Source organism: Astatotilapia calliptera, chromosome 9, assembly GCF_964374335.1.
Source record: "Astatotilapia calliptera chromosome 9, fAstCal68.1, whole genome shotgun sequence".
NCBI lineage: Eukaryota > Metazoa > Chordata > Actinopteri > Cichliformes > Cichlidae > Astatotilapia > Astatotilapia calliptera.
In genome coordinates this window covers 10,399,838-10,421,728 of record NC_137430.1, presented here as the reverse complement: position 1 = coordinate 10,421,728, position 21,891 = coordinate 10,399,838, and the positions used below count along the sequence as shown (strand labels likewise).

General features: G+C 41.0%; 1 protein-coding gene and 2 non-coding genes across 3 annotated transcripts; all 3 read right to left on the bottom strand.

Moving 5' to 3' along the window:
• Positions 1–760: 760 nt before the first annotated feature.
• LOC113028749 (uncharacterized) lies at positions 761–5,226 on the bottom strand. Its single transcript, XM_080306384.1, has 4 exons — positions 5,118–5,226; positions 3,578–3,681; positions 2,003–2,599; positions 761–1,651 (listed from the first exon to the last, which is right to left on the bottom strand). Exons 2-4 carry the CDS (start codon positions 3,593–3,595, stop codon positions 974–976), a joined length of 1,293 nt encoding a protein of 430 aa, XP_080162510.1. The 5' UTR covers positions 3,596–3,681; positions 5,118–5,226; the 3' UTR covers positions 761–973.
• Positions 5,227–12,345: 7,119 nt separating this feature from the next.
• trnas-uga (transfer RNA serine (anticodon UGA)) lies at positions 12,346–12,427 on the bottom strand. Its single transcript has one exon. It is a non-coding gene; the product is annotated as a tRNA-Ser (tRNA).
• Positions 12,428–13,002: 575 nt separating this feature from the next.
• Positions 13,003–13,074, bottom strand: trnag-ucc (transfer RNA glycine (anticodon UCC)). The gene has a single exon. It is a non-coding gene; the product is annotated as a tRNA-Gly (tRNA).
• Positions 13,075–21,891: the final 8,817 nt, after the last annotated feature.

Here is a 21,891-nt window from a genome sequence, read left to right as displayed (position 1 = left end):
AGAGAGCGTTTTGTGTCGTCTGCTGCCAGCTTGACTTGCTGATCTTTATCTCAGGAGGCAGTGGGTTTTTACCCTCTCCCCCTTTGATCCTGTGCGTTATCGTTTAAAACTCGCTATCTGCATCTTTTGGCTCCAGCACGTCTTTATTGTTAGAGTTGTTGCTTGCTGTGTTCTTCTGCGGGGTGCTGATGATTCATTGTTCTGCTTCTTCTGATGGTAAACGCCTCTGGAAAGCCTGAATATGTGAGCGCGTCTGATTCATACAGAGTTCTGCTCTGCCCCCCCGGACTGATATATGCAGCCAGTGTGAATGTGTGTTATGTATCACTCACATGTTAGGTTCATTAGACTGACACAAGGGTGATGCACGGATGTTGGTGTTTTTAGGGCCAAGTGTGAAAGTGGAAGAAAGACAATTTGCAGGTTTCTTTTGAAATGTTAAAAGAATGTTGGAAATTTGATCAGAATACAGTAAAAATGAGAGAAACAGATATTTTTCTCAGATCATTGTGTTAAATTGTCATAATCGCCATGTTCTCTTTAAGACTATCAGCTCTACTCTAAACAACCCTGAAAGCCTCTGCTGACACATGTCATCAGTTCCTTTCTTTCTTTGTAAACAAGGTCGAGTCTGTCAGGTCAGCAATAGTACTTCCTACAGATGACCCATCAGTGTTTATTCCATGACTGTAAACATGTTTCCATTTGTCACTTCAGTCTTTACTCTGAAATACAGGAAATGACATCATGGCTCAAAATCTTTGTCGTTCAAACAATTCTTTATTTAACAATATTTTAACTTTATTTAACAAAATACATTCAATAAAAACTTAAACAACAGAAAACTGATTTTTAATCCAACCACTGAAAAAAAAAGGTAACGACTGAACACAAACAGAAGAACAATTTATAAAGATTAAAATGGAACTACAGGAAGTTTGATTCACAGCCTCATTTGAACTTTAACTTAAACTTAAGGAGAGCCGACCTGAGCTCTGTGGAGCCTGATCTCCAGGGTTTTAAGTTGGACTCTGAAACCAGAGGATGTTTCTCTCTCTTCAGATTCACTCTGATCCTGTGATGGGAACGATTTCAGCCCTGCGTGATCGCGCTGATGTTTGCACAGAGCAGATGATGAAGTGAATGTTTTGGCACAGTGGTAACAGTGAAACAGTTTATTAGTAACGTGGGATCGTTTGTGTGCAGAGTATGAACTGAGATTACTGAAGCTCTTGTCACACTGCTCACAGCTGTAGTTTCCTTCCATGTGTGTACGTTCATGCTCGTTACAATTACCTGACTGTGAGAAGCTTTTGTCACAGTGTCTGCACTTGTATGGTTTCGCTCCTGTGTGGACTCGTTTGTGTGTTTTAAGGTGACCTGCAGTGGTGAAGGATGACCCACACTGATCACAGAGGTGCTTTTTGACCCCACTGTGAAAGAGTTCATGTTGTTTTAACTCAGCTGATGTGGGGAAGCTTCTCCCACATTCTTTGCAGTATTTCAGTTTGTCTCCAGTGTGTTTACGTTGATGTATTTTTAGGCCGGCTTGCAGACTGAAAGTTTTTCCACAGATGTCACAACGAAAGTCTTTCCCACCACCACAGCGATGACAGGGTTGAGAAATGGATCCATCTGTGTCGCTCTGCTTCTAAACAAAGACACAAAGACAGTGTAAGTCAGTCCTTCAACACTTTTATCCTGAAAGTCGCCTGAAATAAAGAGCATCTCTGCAGACGTCCAATTACATTTTACTGTTTCAATTAACACACTCAGTTTACTGGGCTACAATAACTACAATACTACCACCATAATACTACAGCAATACTTATTTAATATTACAGTAACATCTGACTTACACTTAAATGAAATGAAAACCTGAATAATGGCTCAGAGCTACTCTTCGGTGCAGTAGAAGTGCTAACATGCTAACACAATTTAATGAGCAGACTTGTTCCAAACAGTCAGACTGAACTTACAAGAATAAAATAAAAATACAAACCTCACAGTAACTGCACTTGTAGAGTCTCTTTCTGGTGTGGATCTGTTGGTGTTGTCTCAGGTACTGTGGAGTTTTAAAAGTCTTCTCACACAGGTCACATTGATAAGGTCTCTCCTCAGTGTGGGTAAACATGTGGTGTTGTAACTGTGCGTCTGTTGTAAAGTATTTACCACACTGATCACACCAGTACACATCTTCTCCGGAGTGAATGCGTAGGTGTATATTTCGGCTCCATAGCTGGCTGAAGGTTTTTCCACAGATGTCACAGCTGTATGCCTTAACTCCAGAGTGGGTAACTAGATGTCTCTGCAAGTGGCTACTTCGAGTAAAAGCTCTGCCACACTGATCACAGCTGTAAGCTTTAACTCCACTGTGGACGACTTGGTGTCTTTTCAGGGAATTCTTCCAGGAAAACGACTTTCCACACAAGTCACAGCTGAACGGTCTCTCTCCAGTGTGGATGAGCTGATGTTGTTTTAGTTTAAACTTCCAGGTAAAATCCTTCCCACACTCGTCACAGGTGTATTTTTTCTCTCTCTTGCTTCTGTGAGGTTTGTCGGCCTCCTGAGAGCGCTGACTTCTCGGTCCACGTTGGTCCTGCAGTGACAGAGATACAGAGTCAGTGAGTGAAATGCAGTCATTGAACAAACTGAAGCTTCAAACTCCCTCCATTAACACTAGTTTTAAACCTGAAGGTGGAGTGTGGCACCAAACACCACCAGAACCTGAACGACTGCAGGTGCTGATAAGTTGCGGTCGCGGTATTTCAACATCTAGTTAGCAATACAGAAGACGAGCGAGAATAAATGGAGTAATATTTTTTACGTGGCAGGTAATTTCAAATGCAGCGATTCTATCAGCCCAACAAACATCAGTAAACACACAAACTGTTTGTGTGCAGTTTGTCTCACAATGTGATGTAAAGACTGCAGTAAAATCCTCTGCAGGTTAGTGCAGGATAAGCAGGCAAGTTTACTGTAATGTGATGGATTTAAGTAAAGAACAGTGTGTGACTGGTGCACAGTGACTGTGGTGCTCATGTCAGAGTTAGATTACATCAAGTGTAGCAGAGATTAACTTAAACTTAAGCTCATGATGCTGACATTCATTCACTGAGCTCCACCCACATACCAACAGTTTAGTGTCTAATATAAAGACAGTGTACTGTCAGTGTAGAGAAAGGAAATCAGCCAGGACAACTCGTGAAACATCTGCTGACATCTGGATGAATTCACAGAGAGCAGCAGGTCAGCTGATCACAGCCTGTACATTAAAAAAAATCTACTGGAGCTCTCAATAGAAATGATTGTGAGCTGTGACCCTTTTCCCCACACTGAGCCACTACAGCTGATTTTAGGGTTGAATCCTGCTGAATCCCACTTTAACATCTTCCTGCTCATTTTGATGTTTAGAGGCAACGTCACCGTCTAAGATGTAGGCATTGTATACATTGTATACATTATTTCTACATTACATTAATATTGCACAAGGTTCACTTAGTTTAGCATAAAATATACATACTGTATCAGTACTTCAGCTTTTAATGGAGTATTTCTTAACACTAGTATCTGTCACCTTCTGTGTTGAGCTCATTGTTTTCTCTGCAGTGGCTGAGCTGAGTCCAAGTAGCTGAAATTTCCTCTGCTGCTCCGTCAGACTCTTCTCCTCCTCCTGATCAGCTGGGACACAAAACAGAACTTTGTTAAGCTCCACACTGCACTGAAGAGTCAAAGTGTCTTATATGTTCATCTGAGAACACACAGAACACATTTTAGCTTCCTTGGGTGGACAACTTGTTTGAAACAAACACAAAAGGTTTGAACACCGATACCAAATTCAGCAGTATGGCACACCAGTACCAGGAGAGCAATTCCTCTTTAAAATATGCCCTGGCCAAGAAAAAACCCGACAATATACGTGTGCCGTGAGAAATGATAGATAGATAGATAGATAGATAGATAGATAGATAGATAGATAGATAGATAGATAGATAGATAGATAGATAGATAGATAGATAAAATTTATTTCAAACATGCAAATATAATTGAAATAACAACAGAAAAAAATAAAAATAACAAAACTTAAAAATCATCAAGTTTTCATGTAAATATCTATGTCTACAGAATGTGTGTGCTCGAAAAGGAGTAGGGTGAAGTTTTCTTGTTCCTACCCCCTTATTTCAAATTTCATTGCTTACAAATCCATATCCAGGATTCAACATTATTTGATCATATATTTAACTATGTACAAGTCTAACACATTGAACATACACAAATAAAACCATTTTCAGCACGTAAACCAGAACAACAACAAACTACATTTTTTACATAAACTAATCACTCTGTTTATAACAGCCGCTTAATCTCTGAGTTTATTTTCTATCTATGTGACAAAAACCTTAATGAAGACTTAAGGTTGGGTTACTCAGGCCTTGATTTATAAAAAATGAGGACACAATGAGACAACTCAGTCACTGAGAGGAAGATTTCCTATATTCATGCAATTTATTATTTTTTGAACAATCCTGTGAATTTTTGTATTGATGTACTTGTCTTGATTTCATCTGTATATCCGAGTGGGTGTAGAAATCTGAGCCATCATCTGAGTAAGCCTCATCACAACTTTGCGCTGATAAAGGCAGCTGTGTTTTAGCCTGGAACACATTTATTTTTACATTTCTCATAAATGTATTTCATTATAGCACTTTTACCGCCAACATGTTGGGTCTTTTGGAGCCGGAAGTGACCTTATATGGAAGAAGGGTGGCGCTAGCTAGCTTAGTTAGCAAGCTGCATTCATAAGCTGTGCAGGTGCCACAGAGATGCTAAGTAGCCTTAATAACAGACTAATAAAACAACACAAACTCTGATTACAATGAGCTCATTTAAAAGCTTTCTTCTAATAAAATTATTTTCTTCTCTGTGTTTCACAACCTTTTGCTGATATCTTTCTGTAAATTAGTTTAAAGCAGCTTGAGTCAATTTAGTCAGATTTTTTTTTTCCAACTTGTTCACAAAAACTTGAGAAGAGACACCGAGGAGAGCAACAGAAAGCCTCATTCAGGAGCTAAACTCAAGATTAACTAGACTCGGATTAATATTAGCTCGGTGCTTACCTTTAAATCAGTCTTGACAATAATCGGAGAGAAAAACGCCATAAAGCGGGAACTCGGCTTCTTCTTCTTCTGCTCTTGTATGTTTTGGCGGTTAAAGCTTTAAGGCGCATTACCGCCACCTGCTGGACTGGACTTTTCATGTCCCAAACATCATCAATTGGGCACAAATTTGTTGGAGTTTCTGTTAATAAAAAAGATGGAATTCAAGGATCTTGTTATTTGGTTTGTTCGTTTTCACCATTTACTCTACAATTTTCTGCCAGTGTATAGCAAACCCCACAGCTCAAATCAATGAAGAATTTAGTATTTTTAACATATTGCTTAAGCTGGAACCAGCAGCTATATAGGCCTAATTTTTAATCCAAACATGTGATAGAGGTTTACCACCAGGAGAAGCAGACTGTAAATAAAAGACTGTGCTACTGAAAACTGTTAGTCTGACTTTGGATTGTAAATATGTTTCCATTTGTCACTTCTGTATTTGTATATGGCTCAAACTATTTGTTATGAAAGCAAAACAAACAAACTGATGTTGTATAAATTGATTCAGGATTATTTACTTCGAGTCCAGAAATCATAGCTGTCTCATCAGATCCAGTTGTGACATTAGCTATAGTTTCCGCGGAGGGTACTTGGTTCTGTATGACAGCACAGCTTTTAGGTTGAATTCAAGCGCTTGAGTACAGCCTGATAATTAGAGGCCTGCAAACATGTTTGCTGATGAACTTTGGAAGTAAAAGTACAGACAGCTATAGAAGACACAGGACACGAGATGGGTTCATTATTTCTTTTGAGTTCCATGTAACAATCCGTAACTCTGTAATTAATGAATGTGCCATTTAATCTTGGCTGCAGCCAAGATTAAATGGCACATTCATTAAATGGCTAAAATGGGTTGGCTGCCGTTCAGCATTTAGCACAAGTCAGCTTTTGATCAGAAAGTTTTCTGGTTTGATCCCTGGCTGCTCCAGTCTGCAGGCGAAATATCCTTGGACAAGATCGTAATCCCAAGCTGCTTTCTGATGCATCCATTGGAGTGTGAATGCTTTATAGAGTTTGTGAAACAGTTGTACGTGTGGTCAGATTGTTTTGTATTTGTGTGTGGATTGAAGCACATGTCTGAGAGCACATCAATCACTGCACATATTTTTTAAAATCTTAGTTTAAATAAAGTTTTTGATTATTTATTATAAAAAAGAGATGATATATATATAATGCAGTGGGCACTCTACCAGCTAACATGTCAGTTAATTTGACACATTGATTTATTTATCATTTCTTTTTCTCTCTCAGCTTTTCAGCTCCATATTTTTGCCATTTCTTCCACACTCAACTCTGTTCTACAAGGTGAGCCCACAGTTAATGTAGGAGAGGGCAGGTGGCATTAAGAGATTTGATTGGGCAATCTAGGGCCCAGTTAGTTCTTCCTTTTGGTGAAAGCTGGGCTCTTCAGTTCAGCATGGCACAGCTCCAAAGATTCTGCAACATCAAACCCTCTGTCTGCTAATGTTACATCACCTGGGCTGAGGCAGTCCAGGTAATTGCAACAGTTTCTTGAAATTAGTTAATTCAGATATAAACAGAGTGACAGTTTACAGATTCAAACATGTCTCAGAGAAAACAGAAAAAAACAGTAAAGCCCAACTCTCCTCTTTGTGATCAGGAAGACAAAATTCAACTTCCTGATCAAGTAGACAAATCATTCAACCAGCTTCTAGAAAAGGAAGATATTCAAAAGTTGAAAGAAATGGAACTCCTAGACATGCAGGGAAGAAACTTTGAGCTCCAAGCAAAGCTTGATAAAGCACTAGAAAAACTAGTGCTGAAGGACAAAAAGAATCAGGAGCTGCAAGTAAAGCTTGATGAAAGACCGCACACAAATGAAGAGTTTCTTCAAGAAAAAAGGCTACAGGAGATAAAACAGAAGGAAATGGATTTCAAGCTCCAGGACCTGGAGAAACACAACAAAGGCTTGCAAATCAAGCTTAATGAAGCTCTGCAAAAAAAATTAAGAACTCCTCCAAGAAAAACAACAACAGGACATGAAGCAGTGCAAACTCCAAGGCATGGAGGAAAAATACAAAGCGCTTCAGGTAAAGCTTGATAAAACACTGAACAAAAATAAAGAGTTGCTTCAAGAACAAAAGCAACAAGAAATTAAACAGAAACAAACGGACTGCAAGCTTGAAGACGTGCAGGAAAAATACACAGCGCTGAAAATAAAACTTGATAAAGCCAGAGGTGGGACCAAGTCATTGTTTTGCAAGTCTCAAGTAAGTCTCAAGTCTTTATCCTCAAGTCTCAAGTCAAGTCTCAAGTAATGTCAGGCAAGTCAGAGTCGAGTCTCAAGTCACTGGTGTAAAAGTCCGAGTAAAGTCACAAGTCTGAAATTTTGAATTTCAAGTCCTTTCGAGTCTTTAAAAAGAAAAAAACGAAAAAATAATGTTGCAGTTATGCTAAATGTAAATATTAGACCATGTAATTTTTAAATCTGTGTTTTTCTCAACACATGACAAAATAGTGAACGTAGAAAATATACACAAATTGTGAAATTGCACCTCTTTAAAATGCAGCTCAATTAAACCTAGCTCCAAGGATAATTTTCACCGACAGTTCTGAGATAAGCTGCATGTTATTCTTGGATGCGGTTGTAGGACCGGTGTCGTGCCAAAGTAGGTATCCCCGACAGAATTTGTTTCCCCTGTGCTGGGAGCATGCAGGAAGTACTGATGTTTTCATTTTGTGAAAAATTAGTATCGTTACATTACCATTCAGTTTGAGGGTTACAACAGAAAATTATATATTTATTGCTCACGGGGTATCAGATGGGATTATTTTAATAAACCATAAACATTTTGGCTAATAACTATTTTTATTCTCCTGTAACTTTATTATATAAAGAGCTAAATCCTCCAAAGTTTCAGGAGAAATGCGTCATAATAAGAAGTGTTTGTGAACGAAAAATCAGCAATGTGGGATACTGTTTGTCCGTGATTTACACAGGGGGAACAAATTGTGGCAGGACCAGCCTGATATTATTTGTATCCCACTATAACTTCGTTGTATAAAGAGCTAAGATCTCAAAAATGTCAGGAGTAGTCAGTCATTATAAGAAGTGTTTGTAAACTAAAAATCAACAATGTGGGATACTGTTTGTCCGTGATTTGGACAGTCCAGCGTGTGCTCCCGACGCAGGGGAAACAAATTCTGTCGGGGATACCTAGTTTGGCACGATAGTAACTTCAGGTCACTGCAACAAGCCCAGGTACAGTTTACCGACGGATGGGTGCAGGACCTTGAAATGCACCGTGTAGAACGAAAGACCATCGTACGTATCATAAGTTTACCAGTCTCACAAATCGTCTTCATAAATACACAATCGTTAACCGTTTATTAATAGGACCTTTAAGCTCAACGGAAATTAATTAGCAGTGGAAATAATTTCTGGTACGCGTTACAGAAATGTAGCAGTGACAACAATACTGTATGCTGTAATCGTACTGGGCAATTGGTGATACAAAAAACTGTTTTATCCTGTGAATAAAAGTATGTTTTTGTCAATGTACCAAAATAACAGAAGCGAAACGCAATATTGTGTCAGGACAATTCACTATTTATGCACAACAAACAAAGGAGCGACAATTTCTGTTCAGCGCCAGACTTGCTTGTAACCTATATCACCAATTATGTTATGAAAATGACGCATTAACTACAACAGCAGACTGACCTTTGTGGGAATGCTTGGAGCAGACTAACCTGTGAGCTGGAGGGTTCTGGGACGTTATATTTGGTCTTTGAATGGCTGCAATCCAGGCCACCCGTCGCCTCTTTGTTACTTCGGAAACATGGCTCGAACAATTTCTCTTCAACAACGTAATCCGATAACAATCGATCTCTTTACCCGTCGGCTTCCCGTGGCTGTCATGCGACCGGCTATTGCAGTTAATAATACAACAGCTTCTTGCCATTTTTGTGTTTCTTTTTTATCGCTGTGATTTCAATTGAAAGCCTGCGTGCGCTAGTACCTCTTGCCACGAGTTCCCAGAATCCTTTGCGGTTTTACCCCTGAATGACGTCACATTTTCAATCTCTATATAATATGTATGTTAAATTTTATATTTGGGGTGAAATATCAAGTCTTTTCAAGTAAACCGGTTCAAGTCCAATTCAAGTCCCAAGTCATTGGTGTAAAAGTCCAAGTCAAGTCACAAGTCTTAGAACATTTTTTCAAGTCAAGTCTAAAGTCATAAAATTAATGACTCGAGTCTGACTCGAGTCCAAGTCATGTGACTCGAGTCCACACCTCTGGTTGTTTATGATCAGTAAAAAATAAAACAAACAGTGGGACACAGAGTTTTCTTAAAAATAAACACATGAAAAAAGTCTTTGGTATATTATCTTAATTGCCTCTAGATGCTCCCAGGGCTAGGACTCAGCTATCTCCAGCATGGACTGCAGGATGGAAGCAACAACAATAAAGAGGATGATAGAGAGGAGGAAGGCTCTGTGGATGACCTGCAGCTCAATGAGGCCAGTTTGGACAGCAAGGATTAGCAAGGTGATCCCTTCAGTCATCCCCCTGCACAGAGAGGAAGCAACCTATTATGCTACAATATAGTCTTTGTGCCAGCGAGGCTTGTACTTGACGCGTGGCAGTCTTCTGGCAGTAGGTGAGCCAGTCTGAGTGTGGTGCAGCCTAGCAGTGTCAGCGTTCTTTTCAGTCACTGGGCGACAGCGTGCTAGATGAGTGGCATTCCAACTCTTTCCATCACTCAGCAAGAAGGCATTCAAGCCTTTGGCTTTTGTTACTGTTACAGGAGGGGTAAATCTGGGATGTCCTTTGGGAACATGGTGGGGTTTCCTTATCCTCACACTCTCTCCTGGTAGAAAAGAAGGTTTCCGTGCGTGACGCCTACCATCAGTGTAACGTTGCATTTTCAACTGATATTTCCGAACTGAGTGACGTGCAACGTATCCAGTGGAGACACAGCAGGAGGCAAAGGGAGTACATCCAGTATAGTACGCATCTTCCTGCCACACAGGAGTTCTTAGGGAGAGGGAAGTAGAGGGAAGTAGTTGCATGCGGTGTTGCACAGTAAACTTGAAGCCAATCCAGCACAGTCGCCTTCCATGGTTTCGACTGCTGGATTGATGTCTGGATACAGGTGCGGAGGGCACGATGAAACCGTTCGATTGCTCCGTTTGCAGCTGGGTAGTAGACAGATGTTCTGCTGTGGGAGATGCCTCTATTCTGGAGGAATGAGGTGAACATTACAGAGGTGAACTGTGCACCATTGTCAGTTATGATGTTCTCTGGGTTGCCATGACGACTAAAGACAGATGAGAGGAACTGAATGACATCATCAGTAGTAGCATAAGGTGAAAAGGCAAGCTCAGGCCATTTGGAGTAGTAGTCAGTCAATGTTATGACGTATCTACAAGCAGGTATTGCAGTATCAAAAGGCCCAACAATGTCAAGACCAAGTTTTTTCCACGGTCCATCAGGCAGTGGGACGGGTTGGAGAGGAGCAGGATTAGTATGTGCAGTTTTGTCATTGGACTGGCAAAGGAGGCATGAGGTTATGGCAGACTGAACTTGCGAGTCCATTTTTGGCCACCAGTAGAGATCTCTTAATCTTTGTTTTGTGCGCACAATGGTGACTTTCATGTGCCAGTGCAATCAGTTTAGGTCTCACTGAAAGTGGTGCAATGAGCCTTGAGCCTCTGAGAACATAATCACTTAGGGTTGAGAGTTCATTACGGATTTTGTAGTAAGGTGCAAGCGTGACATCAAATGCTTTGATTGAGGCAGGCCAGCCACTTTGTATTTGTGAACGCAAAGCAACCAGTTCAGGGCAAGTTGAACAGGCAGAGTCAAAGCCCGCAACTGGAAGTGAGGACATGGCAGCAGAAACTTGGGCTACCATTTCATGATCTGAATCTGATGTGGAATGGGAAGAAACAGGCAGGGGCAGGCGAGAGAGACAGTCAGCTGTATAGTTCTGAGAACCTGGGCGGCAAATAACATCATAGTCAAAACACAGGAGGCGGGCAGACCAGCGGGCGATGCGCATGCCAACCCTATTAAACCCTTTGGTGCTCAGCAGCGTTGTCAGAGCTTGGTGGTCTGTCGGCAGAGTGAAACGTCGGCCCCACAAATACGTTCTCCATTTCTCTGCAGCCCACACACAAGCATAAGCTTCTTTTTCAACAGTTGAGTACTTTTGATCTGTTGCAGGCAGTGTGCAGGTAGCAAACGCCACAGGTTTTTCTGTGCCATCAGGTTGCACTTGAGCAAATACAGCACCAAGCCCATAGTCACTTGCATCAGTAGAGATCACAACACGCAAGGCAGGGTCAAACAGTGCCAGTGCAGGACTATTCACCAGGAGTTTTTTTACTTCTTCAAAGCTCGCTTGTGCACCTGAAGTCCATGTGAAAGTGTTCTTGTCGTTAGCACAGGCACACATAGGGGCTACAACAGTTGCAAAGTTTGGCAAAACTTGGAGTACCATGACACCAAGTCCAAGAAGGATCTCAAACTGAGGGAACTGGGGAGGATTAAAGGGGCAGCACAGCAGCGTTTTGGAAAACAGTGTAAAGGCTTTTCAGGAAGCTTTTAGGACGCTGTGAAAATACTGAATTTGAATAGTGGAGGCTAGAAGTAGTGAATGTATCCTTCCTCTCTATCATTAGATGGAGAGAGTGTACAAAGGCCGGCATAGTGGGTCTGTGGCCACTCTTGCTTGCACTTTTGCGTGTCCGTCAGCCAGCTGTGGAGAAGAGCAAAGTTTTTACATGCAAAGAGCTGAAGTGAAAAGCAGTGTTCCAAACAATGAAATGTGTCCACTCTTTGTGCTTTTCATGCAGTAATGTTTGATGTTTGAAGCAATTTCTGCTGTTGTCCCATTCCCGGTGAAATCCGCTGTCCCTCCGATCCCGATCCTCTTGCAAAGCAATCAGCATTTGTCAGACGCATCAGTCATTGGCAGTACTCAGACAGGATCCTGGATGACTACACGTCTGGGGTGGCTAAGAGAGCAATTGAAGGATGCCATGTTTACTGAATATGTGCCTAATTTTGTCAGGACATAGCTGGGTCCATTGCTTCTGCGTGCTCTATTTTCACAAGCAAAGGCCTGGCTCTTTCTCCTGGCACCTTCTCAGGTGAACTCCATGCCGTGGCTTCTTCTCAAATCAACGTCTGGACTGCCGCAAAACAGCTGACCGTTGTCGACAGGATTCGAACCTGTGCGGGGAGACCCCAATGGATTTCAAGTCCATCGCCTTGACCGCTCGGCCACAACAACCACATTTGGTTTTGGAGCTACATACTTGAAAGACATACGTCTTCCAAGTCCTACGCCACACGTCTTTCAAGTAGGATGTGCACAACAACGGCCACGCTGGATTGTAAATGCGGTAGCTGCATGACTTTGGTGAGAAAGCTTGTGGTTTTGCAGTTCCGTGAGATCGGTGCAGCACAGCTGCGGTTGAAGCTAGCTGGCTGACATTAGCTTGCTTGTTTGCATGAACAGTAACACACACAGCTGATGATTTTGCCACCGCAAAGAGCTGATCAGTACATGGTTAGTAAAATGTTATCTTCATTCCAAACATTCAGCACAATATTTAAAGTGGAACTGGGTGTCTTTATGAAGAAGTAGCGTGTCCAATCACAGTTTCATGTAAGAAGGTATATGTATGAAGTGATGAGAACTCAAAGCCTGTGTGAACAGTGTCTTTCCACAGCAAACGGTAGCAGCGAGGCCGATGAAGAATGCACCTGGCCTGACATTGTAAGCCTTTGCAGAAAGAGCGGAGAACGTTTTTACTGTAAAACAGTACGCAGCCCACATGCTTGAACAGCACTGCGAGAAGCAACTGCGATGGCCGGGAATCGAACCCGGGTCAACTGCTTGGAAGGCAGCTATGCTCGCCACTATACCACCATCGCTGTGAAAAACTGCAACATCACTGAGTCATTGTCCGGCTTATGAAGCTTTCAGGACAATTAACAAGGTGGGCATTGTGATTACTCGCTTGTCAGGTTCTAAACTGGTCAAAAGGTAGATCACTAAAAAGACTAGTGCTCTCATGCAACTGCACATTTAATCTCATCAGCTAAGCTTCTTTGCTACTCAAGTGTGGCCTCTCACGCATTTAAACTCTTGTGTGATTTTTAGCACCTTGAGAGTCGCAATGGTCACGCGAGTTCTTCAGGTCACAGCAGACAAGGTGCGAATAGGTGTGAATCTGTCTTGGGACGAATCTGGGACGAGGACGTCTTTGGCTCCTCTCTCTAGTTATTGGACTTTGGCAAAAAGGTTTCACGCTTAATTAAAAAATGAGAGCAAGTGTCTGTGTCCCGAATACAAAGTGGGAGCTGGTTCCACAGAGAGGGGCCTGAAAAGTGATGGCTCTGCCTTCCATTGTACTTTTAAATCCCCTCGGAAGACAGCAGTCTGAGAGCAAAGCACTCTGTTGGGATGATATGGCACTGTGAGATCTTGTAGACAAAATTGGGGGTGATTATTCAAGACCTTGTGTGTGTGAGGGCAAGTATTTGGATTTTTATTTGGGATTTAATTGGGAGCCAATGAAGAGAGAAGTCCATATGGGGGAAATATACTCTCTCCTTCCAGTCCCTGACTGTGCTCTGGATGCAGCGTTTTGGAAAATAGTGTAAAGGCTTTTCAGGAAGCTTTTAGGACACTGTGAAAATACTCAATTTGAATAGTGGAGGCTAGAAGTAGTGAATGTATCCTTCCTCTCTATCATTAGATGGAGAGAGTGTACAAAGGCCGGCATAGTGTGTGTACCAGAGCAGGGCTGTGTGTAAAGCACAGCCAGGCAGCTGAACACTGTATTGTTCTCTATTTTGTCCTCTTTGAGCGCGAGACAAGCCACCACAGCTGGCAACACCTGTCAGTGAACACATTCAGGATGAAGATGGGAAGTGAGGAAGAACTGCTGTCAGTGCTGGAAGAGCTCGACCCCCTCCCCATCACTGCGCAGTCTCAGCAGCCCTCACCCACCCCTGCCTCTCCTGTAGATGCCTCTCAAACTGCATCAGTTCAACCCCGAGTTGAATTATTCCAAGACCGAGATGAGCCCATCTGTTTTGCTGAAATCCAAGAAGACATGTGGTCAGTGCTTGACTACCTCCCCGTCTCTCAGCAGTCTAATGTGCTCTCCTCTCCTCATTCACACAACTACTCGACTCCTAAACAAAATCTCATCTGTCCTGCTGATTCCCCTCCATCCAAACTGGCGTCCTCCCCTGTTGCATTCACTGAATTGCCGTCAACAACCCCCATCTTTTGCCAACTAATGAAAAACAATAATTTCACTATAGACGATTGGACCGATTTCAATTGAATTAAACTGTTACTCCTGTTATTTCAACATCTGTCTTTGTGTAAATAAATGAAAAAACAAACAATAGATGCTTCTGTCATAAGTTACAGCAGGATGAAACAACCTTCATGTAGTTCTTGTTTTTAACACTGCAAACCTTCTTTAGTTCTTTTGTTTCCTTTCATATTCAGCACACATCTGTCAGTGTCCACTAACTGTCAGGGAAAAGCCAGATAAAAACACTGTGGGGTCTTTTGGGACACGTGCTCGTTGGGTTTACTCATAGATATCAGAAATGATCTGTTCTGTATTCAAAGGATACACGAAGGACGTTTGTATTAAATGCAATATAGCGACTGATCATATGCTGCTTTCTTTGGGGGCTTTTCACCACCATGTTACACAAATCCAGTTTCTAACTGAAAAGAAAATCCTTCACCATTTTCTAATCAAATTCCCTGGTTTCCCATGTCAGAGATGTCATGGCTGATAGGATCATCGCATATTGAGCTCAAAGCTAAACTTTTGTGTAGGGCCTCTTTCCATGTTGCACCATTCATTTTAAAAAGTCCTGGTAACAAGAGACAGAGGTGACTTGATGTATTACAGTTACTTCCCAATTTACAGAAATGATGTGACTTCTGACATTTTCCTAGCAGGAAATGTGCTACTGTGGGACACTGAAAGAATAAACAGCAAGGCACGTTTTGTTTTAATAACTTTTCTTTACTTCATTTGTATGAACTAGGTTTACCTTACAAAATCTTATACTGTATATAATGTTTTATGTTTAATTCATGTCAATGTCAGCTCGTGTTTACTCGGGTGAGCAGTACCGGCCCACAAAGAGAATGCTCTTGGTGGGTTTATGTCGGATGAAGAAGATGAAGTGATGATCAAAGAACATTTCAAAGCCCACACTGAGAAGTTGTTCAGAAAAAGAAGTTGAACCTGACCAAGATGAAATCCAAAATTGGGAATTAATTGTTTTATTGTATTATTTTTAATGTCACATATGGTGTTGTGTAATCCGTGTATGTATTATGTGTCTCTGCTGATGTGTTTCATGCCTCACTTTCATTTTACTGTAATTAGGCTAGTTTTAAGTTTCTTGAGTATTCTGATAAGGATACTGTGTAGTATGATTTGCAAATGAAGAGGAATCAATTAGTCTTAAATTAATTGACTAAGAGAAATGAAGCGTTGGAAGAATGTTATGTTGATGACTATGAGGTTTCTGGGGTTTATTCAATAGAGCAACAACTGTGTGGGATCTTTATACAAATTCTTATATTCTATTTAGAGCTTGCTTTAAAGTATGTTAGCAAAAAAACAGCGCACGCATTCGTTTTCACGATTTTTGTTCTTCTTTAGTCATTGGGTCTTTTTAGGTGGTACCTCCAGGTACCACAAGGGGGGATGTGGTGGATTTTTGTGTGATATGTATAACTATACACTATATATCTATGTGCACTGAACATATATATTTTAACTTTCATGTAGAGTCTTAAGCACAAGACATTTTGCTTCACCATGGTTTATTAAGGTGGTGCAGTAACAGGGCAGTTAATGCTGCTGAGAGTTCTCCTGCCTAACTCGCTCTCCAGCTAACTAACCTTCCCTAACGTCTTTCATGCAGCACATGTCTGTATCTATTTTTTCTACTCTTTTACAGAGCATCTTTTTGAGTGTCTTGATTTTAATTGGATCTAAAAGGGTTGGATCTCCACATCGTTGGTGGAAGAAGATTATCAGGATGGCTTCAAAATTTGCGACTACAGCCCCTCTTCTGTGGAACCAGCTTCCAGTTTGGATTCGGGAGACAGACACTATCTCTACTTTCAAGATTAGGCTTAAAACTTTCCTCTTTGCTAAAGCATATAGTTAGGGCTGGACCAGGTGACCTTGAATCCTCCCTTAGTTATGCTGCAATAGATGTAGGCTGCCGGGGATTCCCATGATGCATTGAGTTTTTCCTTTCCAGTCACCTTTCTCACTCAGTATGAGTTAACTGCATTGAATCATATCTGTTATTAACCTCTGTCTCTCTTCCACAGCATGTCTTTTATCCTGTTTTCCTTCTCTTACCCCAACCGGTTGCAGCAGATGGCCCCGCCCCTCCCTGAGCCTGGTTCTGCTGGAGGTTTCTTCCTGTTAAAAGGGAGTTTTTCCTTCCCACTGTCGCCCAAGTGCTTGCTCATAGGGGGTCATATGATTGTTGGGTTGTTCTCTGTATCTATGAAGCACCTTGAGGCGACTTTTGTTGTGATTTGGCGCTATATAAATAAAATTGAATTGAATTGAATTGTGTTAACTTGTGTAGTTACACAAGTTACACAGGCAGAATGCCATGTGAACACTGTCTCCAGGTGGAAAACAGAATGAGCGATACACCTGCTGTCAGGCCTGCAGGGTTTCTCCCTGTGATGTTCTTCTCTGTCTTGTGGTTGACATTTTTTTTTTTTTACTGGCACAAATAATTTGTGGGGCGTCTTATTGTGACACCTGATTGTTGTAGTATTTTTAAAATGGCTGTGCAAAAAAATAAAAATAAGAACCCCAGATGCATTGCCTGCATTTTTAGATGAATAGTTGTATTTAACTTTATTATTTACAAAATTTTTGTTTAATTTTAATTTAAAATAATTACCACTTATATTTGCATTTCAAGTTATGAAAATAATTTACTAAACATGTCTGTGGTTTTTATAGTAAAGAGAAAATATAACTACTACTAGGGTTTTATGTGTTTGTGTGATTTCAGACCAGTTGTTTTAATAACTGTAAATTTGGACGTGTGAGGTTGTGCTGAAAAGAATGATACCAAGAAAGACAAGGTAAAAAAACAACAACAATCAAAAGCAGCCAAAAATGGCCAATTATATTTTGGACCTCAGAATATTGACCCAACAAATCATGAAAAATGAGGTTTCAATAATTGTTTGTGACAGTGCAGCTTTCTGGCAGTAGTAGTAGTCAGTACAATTTGATTTTTTTCTAACAAAAACAGTATGAAACTTAAGTTAGACTTGTGTTTGGAAATGAGCCCCCGCCCAGTGTTGTGTAGCTTTCTGGATTTTATACTTATTGGTTACATATTTATTTATTATACAGGCTATACAGTACACACATTTTATGTAACTGAAATGTTTAATTATGTGGGCTATAGAAAATAATTAAGTTATAGACCATATTTATATGAAACATATGCTTAATGTATATTAATCATATGTAACACCTGCATATGTGTTTAAAACAAGGCTTTGATTTTGCCACCCCATTTGATTTCCATGCCAGCCTGGAAAAATTTCTCTAGATCCGCCCCCGGACCTGTCCTGGACCAGCAACACCAAATCAGTGACTAAAAGAGCTCAGCAGCGACTGCATTTTAAGAGACGACTGAAGAAGGTGCACATCCCCAAACCCATCTTTAATACTTTCTACAGAGGTACCATGCAGAGCATCCTAACCCGCTGCATCACAGTCTGGTATGAAAACTGTCATGCGTCCAATCGCAGAGCCCTCCAGAGGATTGTGTGGACCGCACAGCGTGTTATTGGCAGCTCTCTACCCAGTCTACAGGATATTTACACCTCACTGGGAAAGCCACTAGCATCATGGCTGACCCGCATCACCCTTCCCATCAACTGTTTACCACACTTCCCTCCAGAAGACGACTGCGTCATCAGGAGCAGGTCGGCAAGATTGTGCAATAGCATTTTCCCCCAAAGCAGTTTGGCTCCTGAACACCATGGTTCCCTCCTCTGCACTGAAAACTTCTCCACACACTTCTTGGACTACATAATACTCTCCTCTAATTATTATTACTATTATGATGTGAACATTTTGTGCACTTAAATCTTACTGTGCTAATGACCCCTGCATCAGCACCTTGTTTGGAATAGCAGTGGAGAAGACATAGATTCAATGCTGCAGACGTCTGAGCAAAGAAAGCTTCTAGAAGAGTAAAGACTAGCTAGAAGAATGAAGATTCACAGAGTAAATGTGAAAATTCATCACAGGGCTCTATGCACTTGATTAACTGACCATGAGCAAGTTTGCTAGTCTGGAGCATTCAGATCCACCACAAAGACTGTTCAGTGCTCACAGAAACTGCACAATACCCAAGAGCTGCATCTGAGCCTCTACAGGCCTTAAACAGCATGTTAATGTTCAAGACAGTTTAATTAGAAAAAGACAAAACAAGTATGGTTGGTCTGGAAGGGCCGCCAGGAGAAAGCTTCTTGTCTCTAAAGAGAACACAACAACTCAGTTGAGGTTTGCAAATTTGCCCTTGAAAGCTTCTGGAGCAACATATTTTTAAAAGATGAGACTAAAGTGGAGGTTTGGTCATAATGCACAGCAGTAACTTCAGCAAAAATCAAACACAGCACAAACACCTCAAATCCACTGTCAAGTACGCTGGTTCAATTGTGGTGATTTGAGCTTGTTCTGCAGACACAAGCAATAAGCACCTTGCAGTCCACGAACTCCTCTGTATGCCAAAGTTTTCTAGAGTCAAATGTGAGGCCGTCTGTCCAACAGCTAAAGCTTCTCCTAAATTAGGCCATGCAACAGGATAATGAGCCCAAGCACAGCAGCAAATCTACTGCATGGAAGTCCAGACCTCAACCTGACAGAAATGCTGTGTATAAAGAAATGCTTGCAAATGTTGATGAATTGAAGTTATTGCTGCTAACTGCTGCTTCTGTAACCGACTCAATCATAGAATGATTATGATATTGAAAAAGACAAATGCCTGAATCCTAAATTGTGGATATCCTTTTGTTGTGATCTAAAATGTAACACTAAATGTGATTAAAACACTAAAAATCTGGACTCTTGGGCTCAACAACTGCAAGGATCACCAGCCCGAGGAAAACACAAAATACACATGACCCCGTGACAAAGACAATTCATTCTTGAATGAAGACATTGATCTGACTTTTTAAAATTTTGCCAATTGTGTTTATTATTAAATTATTGAGGAAATAGAAAGGGGGGAGGGGTTTTAAAGAAGAAGGTAAAGGAAAGGGATAGAAAGGAGGAAAGAGATAGAGGAGAGAAAACCCCAACAATCCCCTCTGAGCAAGCACTAGGTGCGACAGTGGATAGGAAAAACTCCCTTTAAAGGAAGAAACCTATGACAGAACCAGGCTCTAGAGGGGGCAGTCAACTGTCGGGACTGGTTGGGGGGTGAGGGTGAAAAGAGAGAGGGGGGGGGAGGGGGAGGAGATGGGACAGGTGATAGGAGTTAAAGGGAGACAGGGGAGGGAGAGGTGTCAGGAGAGAAAGGGAGAGAAAGAGAGAGGAGAGGTGAAAATTAAGATGGAACAGACGAGGTGACATTAGCAGTAGAAAAAGTAGAAAAAGTAGAAAAAGCAGGAGTGTCCCTCCTCCAGAAGAAGCGGAAGCGTTTTTTCTTCTTTTCCATGAGCTTTTCCACGAGCACTTTTTTCTCTAGGATGAGGGTTCTCAACTGATCGATTGTTTCTGCATTCTCCTGCTCAAGTCTCTTGCATGTTTTCTCCACTTCTTCTAATTTGGCTTGTTTGTCTTCGAGCCTTTCTTTCATTTCTTTAGATGTTGCCTCCTGCATTAGCTTTGCCTCGTGCAGCTCTGTATAACTCTGTTGTAATTTGTTGTGCGTGTCTTCCAACTGCTGACTTCTGCTCTCGATTTCTTGAAGTGAACACTGCAGGTCTTCGTTTGTTTTCTCTAGTTGTTGCTTTAGCACCTGTATCTCAGTGTTTTTGCACTTCACGTTGTCTGAAAGTTCCTCGACTTCTGTGTTTTTTCTCAGCATGTCATTGAGCTTACTCTGCATCTCTGAGCATTGGTTTTGCAGTTTTTCCTTTTCCTCTTCCAGTTCAGTTGTTTTGTAGTTCAGTTTGTTATAAAGTTCTTGCAGGTTTTGGTTTTTCCTCTCAAAGTCCTGGAGAATTTCTTTGTCTTCTTTCTGCTTTATTTCCTGTTGTTCTTGGTCTTGAAGCAGCTCTTGATATTTGTGCAGTGTTTCATCAAGCTTTACCTGCAGCGCTCCGTATTGTTCCTGCACACCTTGGAGTTGGCACTGCGTGTCTCTCTGGTCCAGTTTTTCTTTCTCTTCAAGGATTTCTTTATTCTTTTGCAGAGCTTCATCAAGCATTACTTGCGAGCCTTCGTTGTGTTTCTCGATGTTCTGAAGTTTGCAATCCAGATGTTTCTGTTTCATGTCTTGCTGTTCTTTCTCTTGAAGGAAATCTTTATTTCTTTGCAGTGCTTTATCAAGTTTCATTTTCAGCGCTGTGTATTTTTCCTGCACGTCTTCAAGCTTGCAGTCCGTTTGTTTCTGTTTAATTTCTTGTTGCTTTTGTTCTTGAAGCAACTCTTTATTTTTGTTCAGTGTTTTATCAAGCTTTACCTGAAGCGCTTTGTATTTTTCCTCCATGCCTTGGAGTTTGCACTGCTTCATGTCCTGTTGTTATTTTTCTTGGAGGAGTTCTTTCATTTTTTTGCAGAGCTTCATTAAGCTTGATTTGCAAGCCTTTGTTGTGTTTCTCCAGGTCCTGGAGCTTGAAATCCATTTCCTTCTGTTTTATCTCCTGTAGCCTTTTTTCTTGAAGAAACTCTTCATTTGTGTGCGGTCTTTCATCAAGCTTTACTTGCAGCTCCTGATTCTTTTTGTCCTTCAGCACTAGTTTTTCTAGTGCTTTATCAAGCTTTGCTTGGAGCTCAAAGTTTCTTCCCTGTCTAGGAGTTCCATTTCTTTCAACTTTTGAATATCTTCCTTTTCTAGAAGCTGGTTGAATGATTTGTCTACTTGATCAGGAAGTTGAATTTTGTCTTCCTGATCACAAAGAGGAGAGTTGGGCTTTACTGTTTTTTTCTGTTTTCTCTGAGACATGTTTGAATCTGTAAACTGTCACTCTGTTTATATCTGAATTAACTAATTTCAAGAAAGTGTTGAAATTACCTGGACTGCCTCAGCCCAGGTGATGTAACATTAGCAGACAGAGGGTTTGATGTTGCAGAATCTTTGGAGCTGTGCCATGCTGAACTGAAGAGCCCAGCTTTCACCAAAAGGAAGAACTAACTGGGCCCTAGATTGCCCAATCAAATCTCTTAATGCCACCTGCCCTCTCCTACATTAACTGTGGGCTCACCTTGTAGAACAGAGTTGAGTGTGGAAGAAATGGCAAAAATATGGAGCTGAAAAGCTGAGAGAGAAAAAGAAATGATAAATAAATCAATGTGTCAAATTAACTGACATGTTAGCTGGTGGAGTGCCCACTGCATTATATATATATCATCTCTTTTTTATAATAAATAATCAAAAACTTTATTTAAACTAAGATTTTAAAAAATATGTGCCGTGATTGATGTGCTCTCAGACATGTGCTTCAATCCACACACAAATACAAAACAATCTGAC